Below are 17,361 nucleotides of genomic sequence, written 5' to 3' on the forward strand. Positions count from 1 at the left end.
CAATCACAGTATCAGGGAAACATGGGTATGATGACTGAAGTATGACTGACAGTCAGGAGGCACAGGAAGAAAAAGATTTACAAAAAAGATGGACTGGAGAACCACGTTGTATACTCCACTATTAACATTATGAATGTCCACATAACTATATAACACACTTCTTAAACTCCATCAGTCATGCTAACTTTTACAAACGTATGAAAAGGCAGACTGTACACACACTGCCCACAGACATTAAAATTGTTACTTCTGAATGAAATATGATGCCCTGTATTCCACTAACACTATCAGCTATCGTACTTCTGAATGTTCTGTGCTTCTGTTACAGTAGCAGACATCATCATGGACCACACACTCTATCACAAAATGCTATGGCAAAAGGTTGGGCGGTATGGTGCTTGACTCCATCACAAACACATACCCTGACATCTATATACCTGTGTGTGTGTTTGCATATGTCACAGAAGTATGAATCATAGTTGGCCATCAATGTGTGATCAAATCTGTGCTGTGCTAGAAATACTGATAAAACCAATGCTGAAAAATACTATGTACCCTGCACATGTTAACGCAGTTCTTCACTGTATAAGTGCTTCATGTTGTGGTCCCACCTGTGGTAGCACATTGAATAATAGGGATAAATATAACTCCCTCCGTGAATTAGACAACAGGCAAATTCAGAATCACATGACTTCAGTGAACAACTTTGGTATGTGGAGACAAGTTTTGAAACTCACCCCCAGAAAAGTTCTCGCAATGAAAGTTTTATTTATTTAAAGTTTATTTGGTGTTTAACTATTTCATCCAGCAACCAGTACACTTTGAAAGACTAGATAATGTCTACCAGAATGTAATTCTGTACAGTTCACCTAGATTTCACAAAAACATCCTCCAGCAATCGCAACCTCTGCTAAGCTGTCTACTGGCTAAACTAAAATTCACATTGGTTCTGTTACTCAGAAAAATAACGACTGCAATAAAATGCAAAATATGCACAAGGTAATGTTATGGCATATCATTTCTTCACCACATCAAACAAATCAGAGAGAAAAATGTTCCAGAAAATAGTGCTTTGCCACTACTTACAATAGCTATATAGAGAGAGTGCAGATATTTTTCTACAGAACAGACAGCTTTTACTGTTTAACAAGTTTTTCAGTGCAAAAATATGTTAATTCATTTAGATAGTTTGCATTTGTTAATAGGGAAAGTCTAACTTGGCAAGAACCCTCTTTTCACTGCAGATACAGGGAGAAAAGCTCCGAGTATAATACAAATTACTTTATGTAGGATACAAATAGAGACAAAACTCCACAGAGGGTAGAGTACATATGAAAGGTATGTCATCTCTAAGTGTAACCTATAGTTCCTTCCACAGAAGTCAAAAAATGATCATGTACTTTGCCCATAAACTATACTAAATAATCCAAACAAAATTGAACAAGCTGCAAAAATAAATCAAACTAACAGCAAACATGACTAACCGTGTCAATTCTTCTTGGAGCTGAGCAGGATCTGGTGGGAAGAATTTGACTGCAAATTTCAGCACACAATGCTTGGGCCCTAAAAAATGAAAGAGCATAAAGTCAGACAAAGCCCATTTAGAAACAAACACTCTGAACAAATGCTATTTTGCCATGGATGGCATTCTCCCTGACAACTTCAAGCAGTCCAAAACGTAGCAGCACTTTTTGCAAACATACTTCTGAATATCTTTTTTTTTTTAAGCTAAATGCAGGTGGTTTCATCCGAGTATGTATGTGTACAAACACACACGTGCCTGTTTGTGTGTCCAAACCTAGAAATGGCCTTAATCGCTAAGGGACATATGTTCATCTAAAGATTCAGAACTGTAATGATACATGCCACATAAATATCACCAGGGATGGGGTGGAGACACTTGTACCCCTGCTCCCAAAACAACAGAACTGACTCCTCTGTACAAATACACCTGCTTCCACCTTAGGAGGACATACATTTACTCCAGTAAAAGGACTAAAGTGTCACGTCTGTTAAAAATGGTTTTGAAACTGCAGGGTATCTATTAAAAAAAAAGGAAGACCATCTATAGTATGATGACAGTCTTGTATTTACAGGGCATTAAGAAGTGCAAACCAGAACACACATAAAAGTACACCAAAATGCACAAAAGCTTTCTTAGTTATCCCTTTAATACTCTGCAAAACTGAACTTCTACAGCCCTGTGACTTATTCAGTCACAGCCTGTGGGACCACATCAACCTCTGACAGCTGAACAGATATATATACTTGCCAAAAACAGCTGCACACAACAAAGCAGCATGACAGCAGGGAAAGATAATACTTGAAAATGGAATATTAAATAGCCCTGACTGGCATCTGGTCCTCAAGGAAAACATACAACAGTCAAAACACCGACTACATGAATAAGATGTTTATGTTTCCTGCAGGCAGCAAGAAGGGCAACCACATCAGGGAGACAGCAGCATCTCCAACTAATGCCATACTTAAGCAACAGGAGGAAAAGAGGGTCCAAAACAGTAAAGTGCAGTAGGAAAAGATGTGCCATGTGGTGAGCCCAGACAACAGAGAGCATGGAATATAAAGCAACAGAAAAACACAAAATCATAATCGATGCTGCCAAGACAACAAATAAAACAAGGCATTGTAGTTTCTGGAGCTACTCTTTTACCAGCTTTTACAGGAACTGTTCTTAATCCAGCTTAAAAGTTAAGTGAAAAAATACTAACAGAAGGGAAAATAACTCGGCCAGGATCAAATTCACCCAGTGACCACAGTAAAACAGATACTACAACCCCCCCCCCCCCTTCATTGTTGTGTTCTCTCTAACTCTGCATCAAACGCAATTCAAATGAATAAAGAAAAATACAGAGAAACTAGAAAACAAATTCAGAAGCAACTTTATAAGTACTGCAATGAAAACTGGTCTGCTCTGCAAGTACTCAGACACTCAACAATCAATATGTTGATCAGCGGGGTAACTGCACTGCTGATTAATAATATACTCACTTCGAATTTGCTTCACAAGAGGTTTCAAGAGATCCAGCCATACCTAAAGGGGAAAAAAAGAACAAAAAGGAAGTTAGGAGAGTTAACCTATATCAAAGCACAATTCACTTTACCAAGAACCATTCCAACTTCCTTGCCAGTAGTAATAGTTGTTTCCTATGTTATTCTACAAGAACTAATTCTGCTTAAACTTTTTTATTGTAAACAATGACATAAGTAGCAGCTGTTTTCAACAATGTAACAAAGCTGAAGGTTACAGTTAGCAATCTGAGCAAAATAACTGCAATACAACTTTATTAATGACTTTCTGAACCCATTACAAAGTGGAACAGAGTCCTCTTTAGCTTAAAAGAGACAAAATCAAGTACAGTTGGTTGCATGACAGTACTCACCAAAACCAGAGATGCTTGAGCAGCAGGATCGCTGCAGCAGGACATTCATAAAATTATTGCAATTAGCTGCAGGCAAAGGTCAAACTTCCAGCCTGATCTGAACAGCACTTAGATGTACCTAAGGGGTGCAAAAGGTTACATTCTGTGTCATGGCAGTTAGATGGAAAGGATGCAGTAAATGAAACAGCATTGGGTATTGCTTTTTCTTTTACTGCATAGTTTCTAACTAAGCAATCTTCTGCTCTTTTTTTAGGACCAAGACCCAGGTTGACGAAATTACTAACAAAATGGATTTGGTCCCAGTCTAAAGACTAATGCACTACAGAGCCCCCCCCCCAGGCAATGCAACCCATAGGAAAAAGGATGCGAGTATGAGAGATCTGTTTACAAAGTCAAACGAGTAATACCACACTATGACATTAAATATCCCATAGTTGTAAGAGAGCCACAAACACATCTTGTCTTAGCAGCTATGCAAAGTATAACAAGCAGGCTAAAGACCTGGTCAATGTCAGAGGCTGAAAGGAGAGCGGGAGGCCCTTCTACAACAATGACCCTGCTATTTGAACATATACAATTATGTTGACTACAGTAACACAAATGTGCTATACTCTTCAGGAAGTTCACTTATATAGAGAATGCTGTGTAGTATACGGGATAAAGCTTTGACTACAGCCTGGCTGATCCATGACTCACCAGCAACCCAGGAAGAATGGAAGTGAGTGGATGATGTCAGTTTATCTATGCTGAACTGACGGTTTGGAAGCAGGCTGTAGTAACTGTTATGTACAGTGTATATATCTTTAAAGGCTAACGAGTTAACTGCAAGAAAGTTGTATGTTGAGATGCTGTACGCGTTTCCAAACAGTTCTCTTTGAATTCAGGACTTGTAGAGGTTACACCAATCCTAAGTGGATTTTTGTTGTTAATTCACCATCCAGACAAATGTACACACACACATTTTATATATATATATATATATATATATATATATATATATATATATATATATATAAAATGGATATAAAAAGTTTACACACCTCTGTTAAAATGCCAGGTTTTTGTGATATAAAAAAAATGAGACCACAATAAATAATTTCAAAACTTTTCCCACCTTCACTCAGGTCACTCCACAGCAAGTACAAGTATGACTCAGTTATTGTCCATGCCGGTGTGAACGACCTGAGACGTACCTCCCTGGACTACATGAAAAGAGACATAGAGGAGCTCTTAGATTATGTAGCCCAGGCCGGTATGACCCTGACCCTGAGCAGTATCCTACCCTCACCAAGAATGATGCCACAATACAGAGACAAAATGATCAGCTTTAATAATTGGCTTAATTACTGGTGTCATTCTAAGGGGATCCAATGTCTGTCTGCCTGGGATGACATGCTTGACAAGCCACGCTGCTTCGCAAGGGACGGCTTGCACCTGTCACCCCTGGGCTTCCGGATATTGGCAAAGGACCCCCATAGTGCCTTTTTTAGGCAAGGCTCAAATGATAAACCTACCACCCTAGAAAACAAAAATGGAGAAAAACTAAGGGTAATACTGCTCAATGCCAGAAGTCTAAACCTCAAGATGCACGCCCTCGAAGCCCTCCTCAGTATGGAGAACATCGATGTTTGTGCTGTGACTGAAACCTGGTTCAAGGCTCCTGAGAGCACCCCAGCACTATCAGGTTATACCTCATATCATGCGTTCCAGCCCCAAAATCCGGACCGAACTACAAAAGGAGGGGGAGTATCCATATTCATAAAGGATACCCACACCTCCAGGTTAGTGGCAACGCACAAAGCATCGGAGACCATCCAGGTGCAATTAACAGTTTGTAACATGCTACAGACCACCTTCTCAAACTCAGGAAACCCACACAGCCTTCCTGAAGACACTGGAGAGTATAAATGTCTCTCCAAACACCATCATATCGGGTGACTTCAACTACCCAAACATAGACTGGGAACATTACTCAAGCCCCAACACCCTAGCCCAAAGGTTCCTTGAGTTCATAAACTCAAATGCTATGGAACAACTAGTCACCATTCCCACAAGAGGAGAAAATATACTAGACCTGATCATCACAAACATGGGGACAAAATGCTCCACACCGGAAGTATATCCCTCATTGGTGAGATCAGACCATAAATTAATCTCACTGGAGATCCACATCCCACCCCCACCCCCAGCAAAAAAGACCACAGTGAAGAACTTCTCAAAAGCAAACTTCACACTTCTTAAGACTGGAGTGGTATCCTTCAAGGCCCCGAGCCAGTGGAAACCACAACCCACGCTGCTGAAACCCTTACAAATGCCTTCTACGAGCACCTCCAGGAATGTATGGATCAAGCAATCCCTAATAAAATCAAGACCTTTTCCACCAAAGGCAGGCGCCCGGTCTGGTGGACTCCAGCCATAAACAAACTCTACAACAAGAGGAGAAAGCTACTACATGACAGAGCAAAATCCCTAAATGGGAAGGCATCTCTGATCAATACTAGCAAAAAACTACGATCACTCATAAAATCATCCAAGGCCAACTTTGAGAGAAAAATCGCTAATGACACAAAAGACAATCATAAAGCCTTCTTTAGCTATGTTAGAAACCTGGGTGGAAACTCCCAGATATGCTCAGAATTAGTCCAAAATGATAAAAAAATCACTGAACCCACAGACATTGCCAACATACTGGCAGACAGGTTCAGTGCAAATTTCTCCCCTCCCTCCCCCCCAAAAGGAGAAATATCTATCCCACCAGAGTCTAGCCTCCCAAACATCTCAGATGCCCAGGTGAGAGCTGCTCTCTCTAAAGCAAAAAACACAGCATCAATGGGACCGGACAGTGTCCCCGGCTGTGTGCTACACGAACTCAATGAGGAACTAAACCCACACATAAGGCTGCTGTTTAATCTTAGCCTTACTACAGGATACGTACCCAAAGAATGGCGTACGGCAACTGTGGTCCCACTCCACAAAGGCGGTGCTTCTACGGACCCTGGAAATTACCGCCCCATAAGCTTGACGAGCCTTGTCTGCAAAGCTATGGAGAGGATCATAATGGAACTCATAAATAAAGACATTGGGGACCTACAGACACTGGATCCTACCCAATTTGGCTTTGTCAAGGGCAGATCCTGCCTCTTGAACTTGGTTGACTTTTTGAAACAGTCACTAAGGCCATTGATGAGGGTAAGGCAGTTCACACAGCCTACCTTGACCTAGCAAAAGCATTCGACACAATACCCCACTCGGGCATCATAGAAAAGCTCACCAGCTTAGATGTAAACCCATATGTCACAAGATGGGTTGCAAACTGGCTCAAGGACAGAACACACAGGGTTAGAGTTGCTGGTGCCATGTCAGACTCTAAGCCGGTCACGAGCGGTGTCCCACAGGGCTCAGTCCTGGGCCCTCTCTTGTTCGGCATTTATTTTTCTGAAGTGCAGGCAAACATAGGGGAATTGTGGCTGACAAAATTTGCAGATGACTGCAAACTGGGCACCATAATTGACACTCCATCAGACACAGACATCCTCCAGAAAGGTCTCATAGAAATGGATAACTGGTGCCAGAGCCATGGCCTTAAGCTAAATGCCAAAAAATGTATAGTCATACCCTTTGGGAAAAACAAGGTAACCCCTAATTACCACATAGGTGGTAATCCATTAAACACGGAAGAAGTTATCAGGGACCTGGGGACCCAAGTTGACAGTAACCTCTCTTTTGACACTCACATTGCCAAAGTGGTTAGGAAGACCTTCTACATTGCCCACCTGATCATGAAGGGATTCACATCCAGATCAGGAGAGGTCATTGTACCCCTGTACTCTTCACTTATCAGACCAATGATTGAGTACAACGCTCCATTCGGAATGTACCTTACCCGACACCTGCAGCAGTTGGAAAGACCCCAAAAGTTCCTCACCAAAAGGATAAAGGGGCTCAAACATATGTCATACGATGCCCGACTGAAGAAACTCCAGCTCTATTCAGTCGCATACCGTCTGCTCAGAGGTGATCTGTGCCTGACATACAAGGCCATGTCCAACCCGGAATTAATGGACATGCTCCACCTCAAAAAATCCAAATCCACCAGAGCCACGAGAGCAAGAGACTTAAACCTCAACACGGATATAAACAGGACGTGCTGGAGGGACAGATTTATCACCCAGAGACTCCCTACACTATGGAACAGAATCCCAGTCCATGTGAGGCAGAGCCCCTCACTGACTCTGTTCAAGAGAAATCTTGACGAGTGGATGGGAGATCGTAGGTTTACCCCGGGAATCATCTCTGTATCACTGCTGGACAGAGGCACAGCAAACTAATGGGTATAGTATTCTCATCCTAAGGGGTGGTGAAAGCCACACACACTCTGGCTAGGCTTATAAATGCCCTAGGGCAGATAGCCTAGTATGAACCTATGAACCTATGAACCTATTAATGTGATCTATAACCTGTACAATTCAATTGAAAAACAAAAAAAACTGTTAGGGGAAAAATACAAAAAATAAAATGTACAATAAGCTGGTTGCATAAGTGTGCGCATCCTTAAACTAATACTTTGTTGAAGCACCTTTTGATTTAATTACAGCATTCAGTCTTCTTGGGTAGGAGTCTATCAGCATGGCACATCTTAACTTGCCAATATTTGCCCACTCTTCCTTGCAAAACACTCCAAATCTGTCAGACTGCGAGGGCATCTCTTGTGCACAGCCCTCTTCTGGTCACCCCACAGATTTTCTATTGGATTTAGGTCTGGGCTCTGGCTAGGCCATTCTAAAACTTTAATTTTCTTGTGGTGAAGCCATTCTTTTGTTATTTTGGATGTATGCTTGGAATTCTTGTCATGTTGAAAGGTGAAATTCCTCTTCATCGTCAGCTTTCTAGCAGAAGCCTGAACGTTTTGGACCAAAAATGAATGGTATTTGGAACTGTTCATAATTCCCTCTACCTTGACTAAAGCGCCAGTTCCAGCTGAAGAAAAGCAACCCCAAAGCTTGATACTGCCACCACCATGCTTCACATGGGGATGGTGTTCTTTTGGTGATGCGAAGTGTTGTTTTTGTGCCAAACGTACCTTTTGGAATTGTGACCAAAAAGTTCAACCTTGGCCTCATCAGACCATAAAAAGAAGTTATGTCTTACCATAACATTCCATCTGTATTGTTGATCCTCGTTCAGTCATTACGCCTGGGTTATACGTTCTGACCTCAGAACCGAGCCGGCCGTCTTCCAAGCTCGTGACAGCCACAAACTCTCGAGCTAAACTCTTACCCACAATTCCCCTCCCAGTGTTACCCCAGACTGAGTTTGCATGTCAAAGGAAGTAGAGGCTACCTCTGATAAAAGAACTTAAGGGAACCAGATGATGAGATCCACTATAAGTCTCAGGAGGGGGAAGGAGGGAGAATCGTAATGACTGAACAAGGATCAACAATACAGATAGAATGTTATGGTAAGATATAACTTCTTTATCTGATATTGTTAATCCTCGTTCATTCCTTACGTCTGGGACAGAGTCCCCAGCTGCCTATATTCCTGGGAGGCTCTCATGGAAGGACATTCCTGAGCACCATTGAACCAAAGGATGCTATTCTTCTGGAGGCCAAATCCAATTTGTAATGGCTGATGAAGGTATGGGGTCTAGTCCAAGCTGCAGCTGCACAAATGTCAGGTAAAGAAGCTCTAGCATGAAAGGTAGTAGAAGTTGTGATCGACCTAGTGGAATGAGCCCTAATGGCTATAGTCAGAGGGATATCGTGAGTTATGTAAATAAATGTTACACATTCTTTTAACCATTTAGCCAATGTGACCTTAGAAACAGCACATCCAAGTCTAGGACCAGAATAGGCCAGGAACAGCTGATCTGATTTACGAGAACCCTTAGTTCTGTCCATATAGAAACAAAGTTGCCTATGAATGTCAAGGGTATGTAGGCAATACTCTCCTCTGTTTGAATGTTTGGGAAAGAAAACTGGCAATTCAATGGATTGGTTAATGGACATTTCAGAGATCACTTTTAGCAGGAAGGAAAGATTAGTTCTCAATGACACTATCTTTATGAAAGATTAAGTAAGGCAGTTTGATGCATAGAGCTTGAAAGTTCAGAGATAGGTCTGGCAGAAGTAATGGCGACCAAGAACAAAGTTTTCCAAGAAAGAAACCTGAGGTCTCATGAAAAAGCTGGTTCAAAAGGAGCCGTAGTCAACACTTGCAGGACTAAAGACAGATCCCATGGCTGGATAGGTTCTCTAAAAGGGGGTTTCAAATGATTTACGCCTTTTACAAATGTCTTGCATAATTTGTGTGACATAAGAGAAGAGTCATGGACACCACTGTGAAAATTAGATATCGCTGCCAAATGAACTCAAATGGTAGAAGCAGATAGGCCGGATTGGAATAAACTGGACAGGTACTCCACCACTACTGGCACTGGTGCTGAAAAAGGGTCTATCTCTTTTTCCTTCAGCCAAATGGTAAACCTTTTCCACTTGCTGAGATAAGTAGTTCTGGTGGAAGACTTATGAGACGCAATAAGAATGTCACATACTGGGGAAGAAAGATCAGTCTGCCTGGCAATCACTGGAAGTGGAAGAGCCAAGCTGTGAGCTTCAGGCTGTTTAGGTTGGGGTGAATCAGATTCTGCGGATGGGAGATCAGATCCGGAGTTGGATCGAGAATCCATGGGTAATCTAGCAGGTGAGGCCATAAGAAGGGGAACCAAATTTGCCGAGGCCAATATGGCGCAAAGAGGATTATCTTGCTCTTCAACCGGCGGGCTTTCTTCAGGAACTAGGGAATGAGAGGAAGAGGGGGAAAGGCATAAAACAGACCCAAGGGCCATCCGTAGACTAGAGCATTCCTGGGTGACTGTCCCCAAGGGGGGAATCAGGGCGAAGTAATTGCTGCACTTGTAGTTGGTTGGGGGATGCAAAAAGGTCACAGCAAGGGAAACCCCAGCGGTTGAAAATCTCCACCACTATAAGAGGATTCAGAGACCACTCATGTGGTTGCAGAATGCACCTGCTCAATCTGTCTGCTATCACGCTGGAACTCCTGGGAATGTGCATTGCTAAAAGAAAGTGCTTGGTAGCCATCTCCCATTGCCATATCCTCATGGCCTCCCGACAAAGTGGGTAGGATTTGGTTCTGCCTTGTTTGTTGATGTATCAGACTACAGCCATGTTGTCCGATTGTATTGCAATAGTCCCTGACAGAAGGAGGAGATGAAATGCTTGCAATGCTAGAAGCACCGCCCTCAGTTCTAGGACATTTATATGCAGATGAGCCTCTAGGTCCGAAGACGTGCCTTGGACTGTCTTCCCCTGAAAAAGCCCCCCCACCCCATCAGGGAGGCGTCCGTGGTCACTGTGGCTTTGGGCTGTTGGGGTGTGAAGGGGCAAGACTATTGTGATGGGTTCTGCGACATCCACCAAATTAAGTCTTGTTTGTATCGCTGAGTCACCCGAATCTGACATGAGAGAGGAAACTGAAAAGGGTATCACTGGATGAGTAGTAAACATTGTAAAAGCCTCATGTGAAACCTCGAGAGGGGGACAATGGTGATGGAAGCTGCCATGGAACCAAACAGCTGGAGAACAGAATGTGCTGTCGATCTTTCCCTTGAGAGGATGTGTATGAGTTTTTGTTTTATCCTTAAGATTCTGCGCTCTGGAATCGATGCCGTGCAGTTCTTTGTATCCAACAGGACCCCAATGATTTCTATGGATTGGGATGGGGATAGGTTGGATTTTTTCCAATTTATAGTTATAACTAAACTTTCTGCGGTGTGAAGAGAGTATGCCAAGGCTTTTTCCAATAGATGTCTGGTGGGAGCGGTGATGAGCCAGTCTAGGTATGGAAACACCCGGAATCCTTGCAGTTGCAGGTGAGCTGTGACAACTGCCATGAACTTGATGAACACTCTGGGGGCTGTACAGAGTCCGAAGGGCAGTACTCAGAACTGGTAGTGACTGGCTCCTGCACAGAAGCGAAGGAATCTTCTCGATGGTCTGTCCACCTTTATGTGGTAGTACGCATCTTAAAGATCTATAGAGCACATCCAATCGCCTGCCTCCAATAATAGGAGGATAGACTGTATTGTGACCATCCAGAATTTCTGTACTTCTATGAATTTGTTTAGCACACTGAGATCCAAAATTGGTCTATAGTCCCCGGTCTTTTTTGGCACTAAAAATAGTCTTGAGTAGAATCCGGATCCTATCTGGTCTGGTGGGACTATTTGGATGACTCTTTCTTAACAGCTTTGAAATCTCTAATGCTGCGTCTACCCTTTGACTGGGTGGAAATTTGGGTAAGCTCCTTAGTGGGGCGGGACAACAATCGAAGGGAATATGATCGGTGGTAATGGTTAGCCAGGCAGAGGGGTACAAAGAGAAGCTACCCCCAACCGCTTCCAGAGGAAATCAGTTGGGCCACTCTTCAGGAGCGCTGGAAGGACTGGCCATAGAATGAATCTCTGGAACCCTGGTTACACGTATCTCCTCTGCCCTGAAAGGGGCGTCTTCCATATGAGTTCCCCCTCTGTCTCTAGGGGAAAACTCGGCTCGTGTGCCATGGAAAGAACCCTGAGACTTTTTGTGCCACATCTTCCCACTCTTCTGGTTTCTGGAAAAAGCCCATTGAGGGGAAGAATAGTGGACACCCACAGCAGAAAGGGTCTTATCATCCTGTTCACACCTAGCCAGTGTGTCTTTAACCTTGGGTCCAAACAACGAAGAGGCTTCAATGGGAGCGTTCAGAAAGGAAGCCTTGAAAGGTTCAGCGAAATCACACAAGCACATCCAGGCATGCCGTCTCATGACTATGCCTGCGCCTGCTGCTCTAGCTGCTCCTTCTGATGCATGAGAAATCAGACGCATGGAGAAGTTAGAAATCGATTCAAGGGTAGCTAACTGTGAGGCCACTTTGTCTCGGACCTCATCAGACACGCCTCCGGCCAAGGTTTCACAGAGTTCAGAAATTAAGTCTCTCTGAAATATTTTCTGCTTAAAAACCTCAGCTTTGGCTGGCTAAGATCTAGCTGTATTCAACTGGACGTATAAGAGAATTTAAGTACCTTTATCTGCACTTTTTTCAAAGAATACAGTATTTAAATTGATTTAACTGTGTTGCAGGAATATATATTAACTGAACTGGAAATTTTGACTCTGCTCTTCAGTCAGTGCTGCTGAATTTTATTGTTTGTTAGTAATTACAGGTGTGGGGGTAGCCACATTCTTTGATTTCCTGTCCTTGCCTATTTAAGTGGTACAGTTTGAAATATTTTCTGCTTAAAAACCTCAGCTTTGGCCGGCTAAGATCTAGCTGTATTCAACTGGACGTACAAGAGAATTTAAGTACCTTTATCTGCACTTTTTTTCAAAGAATACAGTATTTAAATTGATTTAACTGTATTGAAGGAATATATATTAACTGAACTGGAATTTTGACTCTTCTCTTCAGTTAGTCCCAGCCACCCTCCATGTTTTTGTTTTGCTGTTAATCTTAGTGGCCTTGAAACTGCCCGCCCCTCTTGTAAATTTGTGTTTGGATACTCCTTCTGGGCCCATCTCATTTGCTTACTCAACTGAGTGCAGTGAGATCATATTCTGATTTCAGGCACTCCTGCTGTGTACAAAGTGTACAAAGAGTGCATCTGGGAAACAGAAGAAAAAAAAAATCTAAGCTTATTTCCTGCCTTTCCTGTTAAGTGGTATAGACTGTTTGTAGGCTTCTGAGCCCCCAAGCCCTTCTGTGTTGGAGGGAAGCCTTCTACCTTAGTTTTTTTTTTCTTATAACTAACCAGTTTTCTAGTTTCAGCACTCAAATGTGTTTCTTTGAACTCAGCACTTGTTCAGAACTCATTGTAAGCACTACATAAGCTGCAAATTACTACAGCACTCAACTTTCCTCACTTGTCTAGTGGAAAGCAGTTTTTAGTACTTAATAAATAAGCACTTATCCAGGCATGTCTAAGGGTCAGCTCCCAGTGATTTCTCCTGTCTACCTGATGAATCTGGGCATCTTGGGGCAATGCAGCAATTGCCTGGTACACAGACAACCCTCTCCTCCTACCACCCAACACTACAACCTGTGAGAGATGCACTTATATAGCCAAACTGGAAGCAAAGCTCTCTTCACCCAAGACTGGACTAGACAGTCAAGAGGAGAGGGTAAACACTTGCACCACACCACACTCATCACATAGTCCCTCAAAACACACACATAGAAACACAAAACACACACCTACATTCGCGGAGGCTCTCAATAAAAACCTGCCCAAGCATCAGGGACATCCAAAGCATAAACGCAAGCAAACTCCACCTCCCAACATAACCCAAATGACACATAGTCCACAAACTCAGTGTGCCACTCAACCACAGCCCATAAGGCATAACAACGTACCCAACACTCTAGTCATAGGTGACTCTATAGTCAGGCACACTGATGTTCCACTCACTAGACTAAACAAGGAGAAAGTTGCTGTCAGCTGCCTGTCAGGTGCCAGGATCCGCCACATAACGCATGCACTCAGGTCACTCCACAATAAGTACAAACATGACACTGTCATTGTCCATGTTGGTGTGAATGACCTGAGACGTACCTCCCTGGACTACATGAAAAGAGACATGGAGGAGCTCTCCGATCTTGTATCCCAGGCAGGTATGACCCTAACCCTGAGTAGCATCCTGCCATCACCCAGAATGATACCACAGAACAAGGACAAAATGATTGACTTCAATAATTGGCTAAGCTTCTGGTGTCATTCTAAGGGGATCCAGTATTTGTCTGCCTGGGACGACATGATCGACAGTCCACGATGCTTTGCCAGAGATGGCCTGCACCTGTCACCCTTAGGATTCCGGATACTGGCTAAGACTCTTGCCACCCCTATAGTGCCTTTTTTAGGCAAGGTTCAAATGACAAATTTACCACCGTAACCGGTACAAGCAAGCAAAATCTGAGGGTAATGCTACTCAATGCTAGAAGTCTAAACCTCAAAATGCACTCACTCGAGGCACTCCTTAAAATGGAGAACATTGACATCTGTCCAGTGACAGAGACCTGGTTCAAAGCTCCAGAGAGCACCCCTGCATTACCAGGCTTCAATTCATACCACACCTTTCGGCCACCTAACCCAGAAAGAAGCACTAAAGGCGGAGGCATGTCCATATTCATTAAGGATATCCACACCTTCAGGCTAGTTGCACAGCATAATGCATCCGAGATTATCCAAGTGCAACTAACTCTGGGCAAGACCGCAATCCAAATTCCCACCATGCCCCAGGATTCACACTCCTCATTTCTTGATACACTGGAAAGTATTAGGGTACAACCCAACACCCTAATAATGGGCGATTTCAACTACCCCACCATTAACTGGGAAAACTACTCATGTACCAACTCTTTTGCTCAACGTTTTCTAGAATTCATAAATTCCAATGCCTTGGATCAACTTATTCACACCCCCACCCCCACCAGGGGCAGCAATATCCTAGACCTGGTCATCACCAACATGGGAAACCGGTGTTCCACACCAGAGGTCAATTCCTCGTTGGTCAGATCCGACCACAAGCTAATCAGCCTAGACAGCCACATCCCACCCCCAGCCCCAATTAGGGAAACCATCGTAAAAAACTTCTCAAAAGCCAACTTCACACTTCTTAAGACAGAAGTGGCAAACTTCATGACACCCATGCAGACGGACAATAGAGGTATGACTGCCGAATCCTACACAAATGCACTTTATAAGCACTTACACGAGTGCATGGATCATGCTATCCCTAATAGAACCAAGATGTTATCCTCCAAAAAAGGAAGCCAATCTGGTGGTCCTCTGCCATAAACAAACTCTACAACAGAAGAAAGAAATTGTTGCAAAAAAGAGTAAAATCCCATGACTGGAGGAACTCCCTGGTCAACCTCAGTAAGAAGTTGAGATCCCTCAAAATCCTCCAAAGCTAGTTACAAAAACTAAATTGCCACTGACTCTAAAGACAACCACAAAGCATTCTATAGCTATGTCAAGAATCTAAATGGGAACACTCAGATCTGCTCTGAGTTACAGCATAATGGCACTAAATATACAGAACCAACTGATATTGCCAACATCCTAGCAGATAGGTTCAGTGCTAACTTTACCCCCCTTAGAGGGCCCATCTCTATACCGGAAGAATGCAAAGTTCCTATAATCACGGCTGCACAGGTAAAAAACACACTCTCCAAAGTCAAGAGCACAGCATCCATGGGACCTGACAATATCCCAGGCTGCATTCTACACGAACTACAGAATGAACTGGCACCCTACCCAAGTACCATGTTCAATCATAGTCTCACCTCAGGCCTTGTACCCACTGAATGGCGCACCGCGACAGTTATCCCACTCCACAAAGGGGGAGCCACGACAGACCCCGGGAACTACCGCCCCATTAGCCTGACGAGCCTGGTCTGCAAGGCCATGGAACGTATCATAATGGAACTCATAAACAAAGACATTGGTAATCTCCAAACTCTGGACCCTACTCAGTTTGGATTTGTAAAAGGCAGATAATGTCTCCTAAACCTGATTGACTTCTTTGAAGCAGTCACCAAAGCCATAGATGATGGTAAAATGGATCACACAGCTTATCTAGATCTCGCCAAGGCTTTCGACACCATCCCCCACTCTGGAATTATAGATAAGCTCACTAAACTAGGTATAAATCCCTATGTCATAAGATGGGTTGCCAACTGGCTCATGGACAGAACCCACACTGTGAAAGTATCGGATTCCAAATCCGACATCAGACCAGTGACAAGTGGAGTACCACAGGGTTCAGTCCTGGGTCCTCTCCTGTTTGGTATCTACTTCTCTGAAGTGCAGGCCAACACAGAAGGTCTTTAGCTAACAAAGTTTGCAGATGACTGCAAACTAGGAGCCATAATCGAAACTCCTAACGATGTGGACAAACTACAAAAGGGCCTCACTGAGACAGATTCCTGGTGTCAAAGCCATGGCCTGAAGCTCAATGCCAAAAGTGTATTGTCATCCCCTTTGGTAAAAACTCTGTACCCATGAACTACCACATAGCTGGTAGTCTACTTAATGCCGAAAATGTGATAAGAGACCTTGGGACACAGGTGGACAGTAGTCTCTCCTTTGATAATCACACGCCACAGTGGTCAGGAAATCCTTCTCTGAGGCTCATCTCATCACAAAAGGATTCTCATCCAGAAAAAAGAGGTCATTGTTCCCTCTACTCATCACTCATTAGACCCATTATAGAGTACAATGCCCCTTTTGGTATGTACCTCACAAGACATCTACAACAACTGGAAAGATCACAGAAATACCTCACAAAGAGGATTACTGGCCTCAAACAGATGCCCTATGCAGACCGTCTCAAAAAACTACAGCTTTACTCCATCGCATATCGCCTACTCAGGGGCGATCTCTGCCTATCATACAAAGCTATGTCAAACCCAGAGCTGTTGGACATGCTCCACTTAAAGAAATCCCAATCCCTCTGAGCTACACTCACTAGGGACCTAAACATTGTTACCACAATAAACAGAACATGCTGGAGGGATAGATTCCTGTCCCAGAGACTTCCCATACTCTGGAACAGACTACCTATCTATGTCAAACAGAGCTCCTCATTAGCACTCTTCAAGAAAAATCTTGATGATTGGATGGGAAATGGGAAATTCACCCCAGGGATCACTTCTGTGGCTCTGCTCGACAGGGGCATAGGAAAATAATTTTCTTGGGTGGCGAAAGCCAGGGTACATTTTTTGGCTAGGCTTGTATGGGCCCTAGGGCCAATAGCCTAGTACCTACCTATGAACCTATGAAGCCTGGTAACATGTGCCATATAATTCAGGGACCTGACAGCAAAGGTCACTAATGCAAAGGTACGCTTCCCTAATCTGTCCAGCACCCGGGACTCTCTGTTGGGCAGTTGGACGGTCTGGC

At 43.4% G+C, this 17,361-nt stretch overlaps 1 protein-coding gene across 2 annotated transcripts in view; it reads right to left on the reverse strand.

Annotated features, from left to right (window-relative positions):
* FARP1 (FERM, ARH/RhoGEF and pleckstrin domain protein 1) overlaps positions 1-17,361 on the reverse strand; it is a 2,534,157-nt gene that overhangs the window by 1,378,354 nt on the left and 1,138,442 nt on the right. For both annotated transcript variants that reach the window (XM_044071307.1, XM_044071308.1), the window contains 2 exons: positions 3,010-3,052; positions 1,485-1,563 (listed from right to left, as the gene is read on the reverse strand). In XM_044071307.1, coding sequence (XP_043927242.1) covers positions 1,485-1,563; positions 3,010-3,052 — 122 coding nt within the window. The remainder of the gene's footprint in view (positions 1-1,484; positions 1,564-3,009; positions 3,053-17,361) is intronic.

This window comes from Protopterus annectens, chromosome 5.part0 (genome assembly GCF_019279795.1).
Source record: "Protopterus annectens isolate FY-2018-M chromosome 5.part0, PAN1.0, whole genome shotgun sequence".
Classification (NCBI taxonomy): domain Eukaryota; kingdom Metazoa; phylum Chordata; order Ceratodontiformes; family Protopteridae; genus Protopterus; species Protopterus annectens.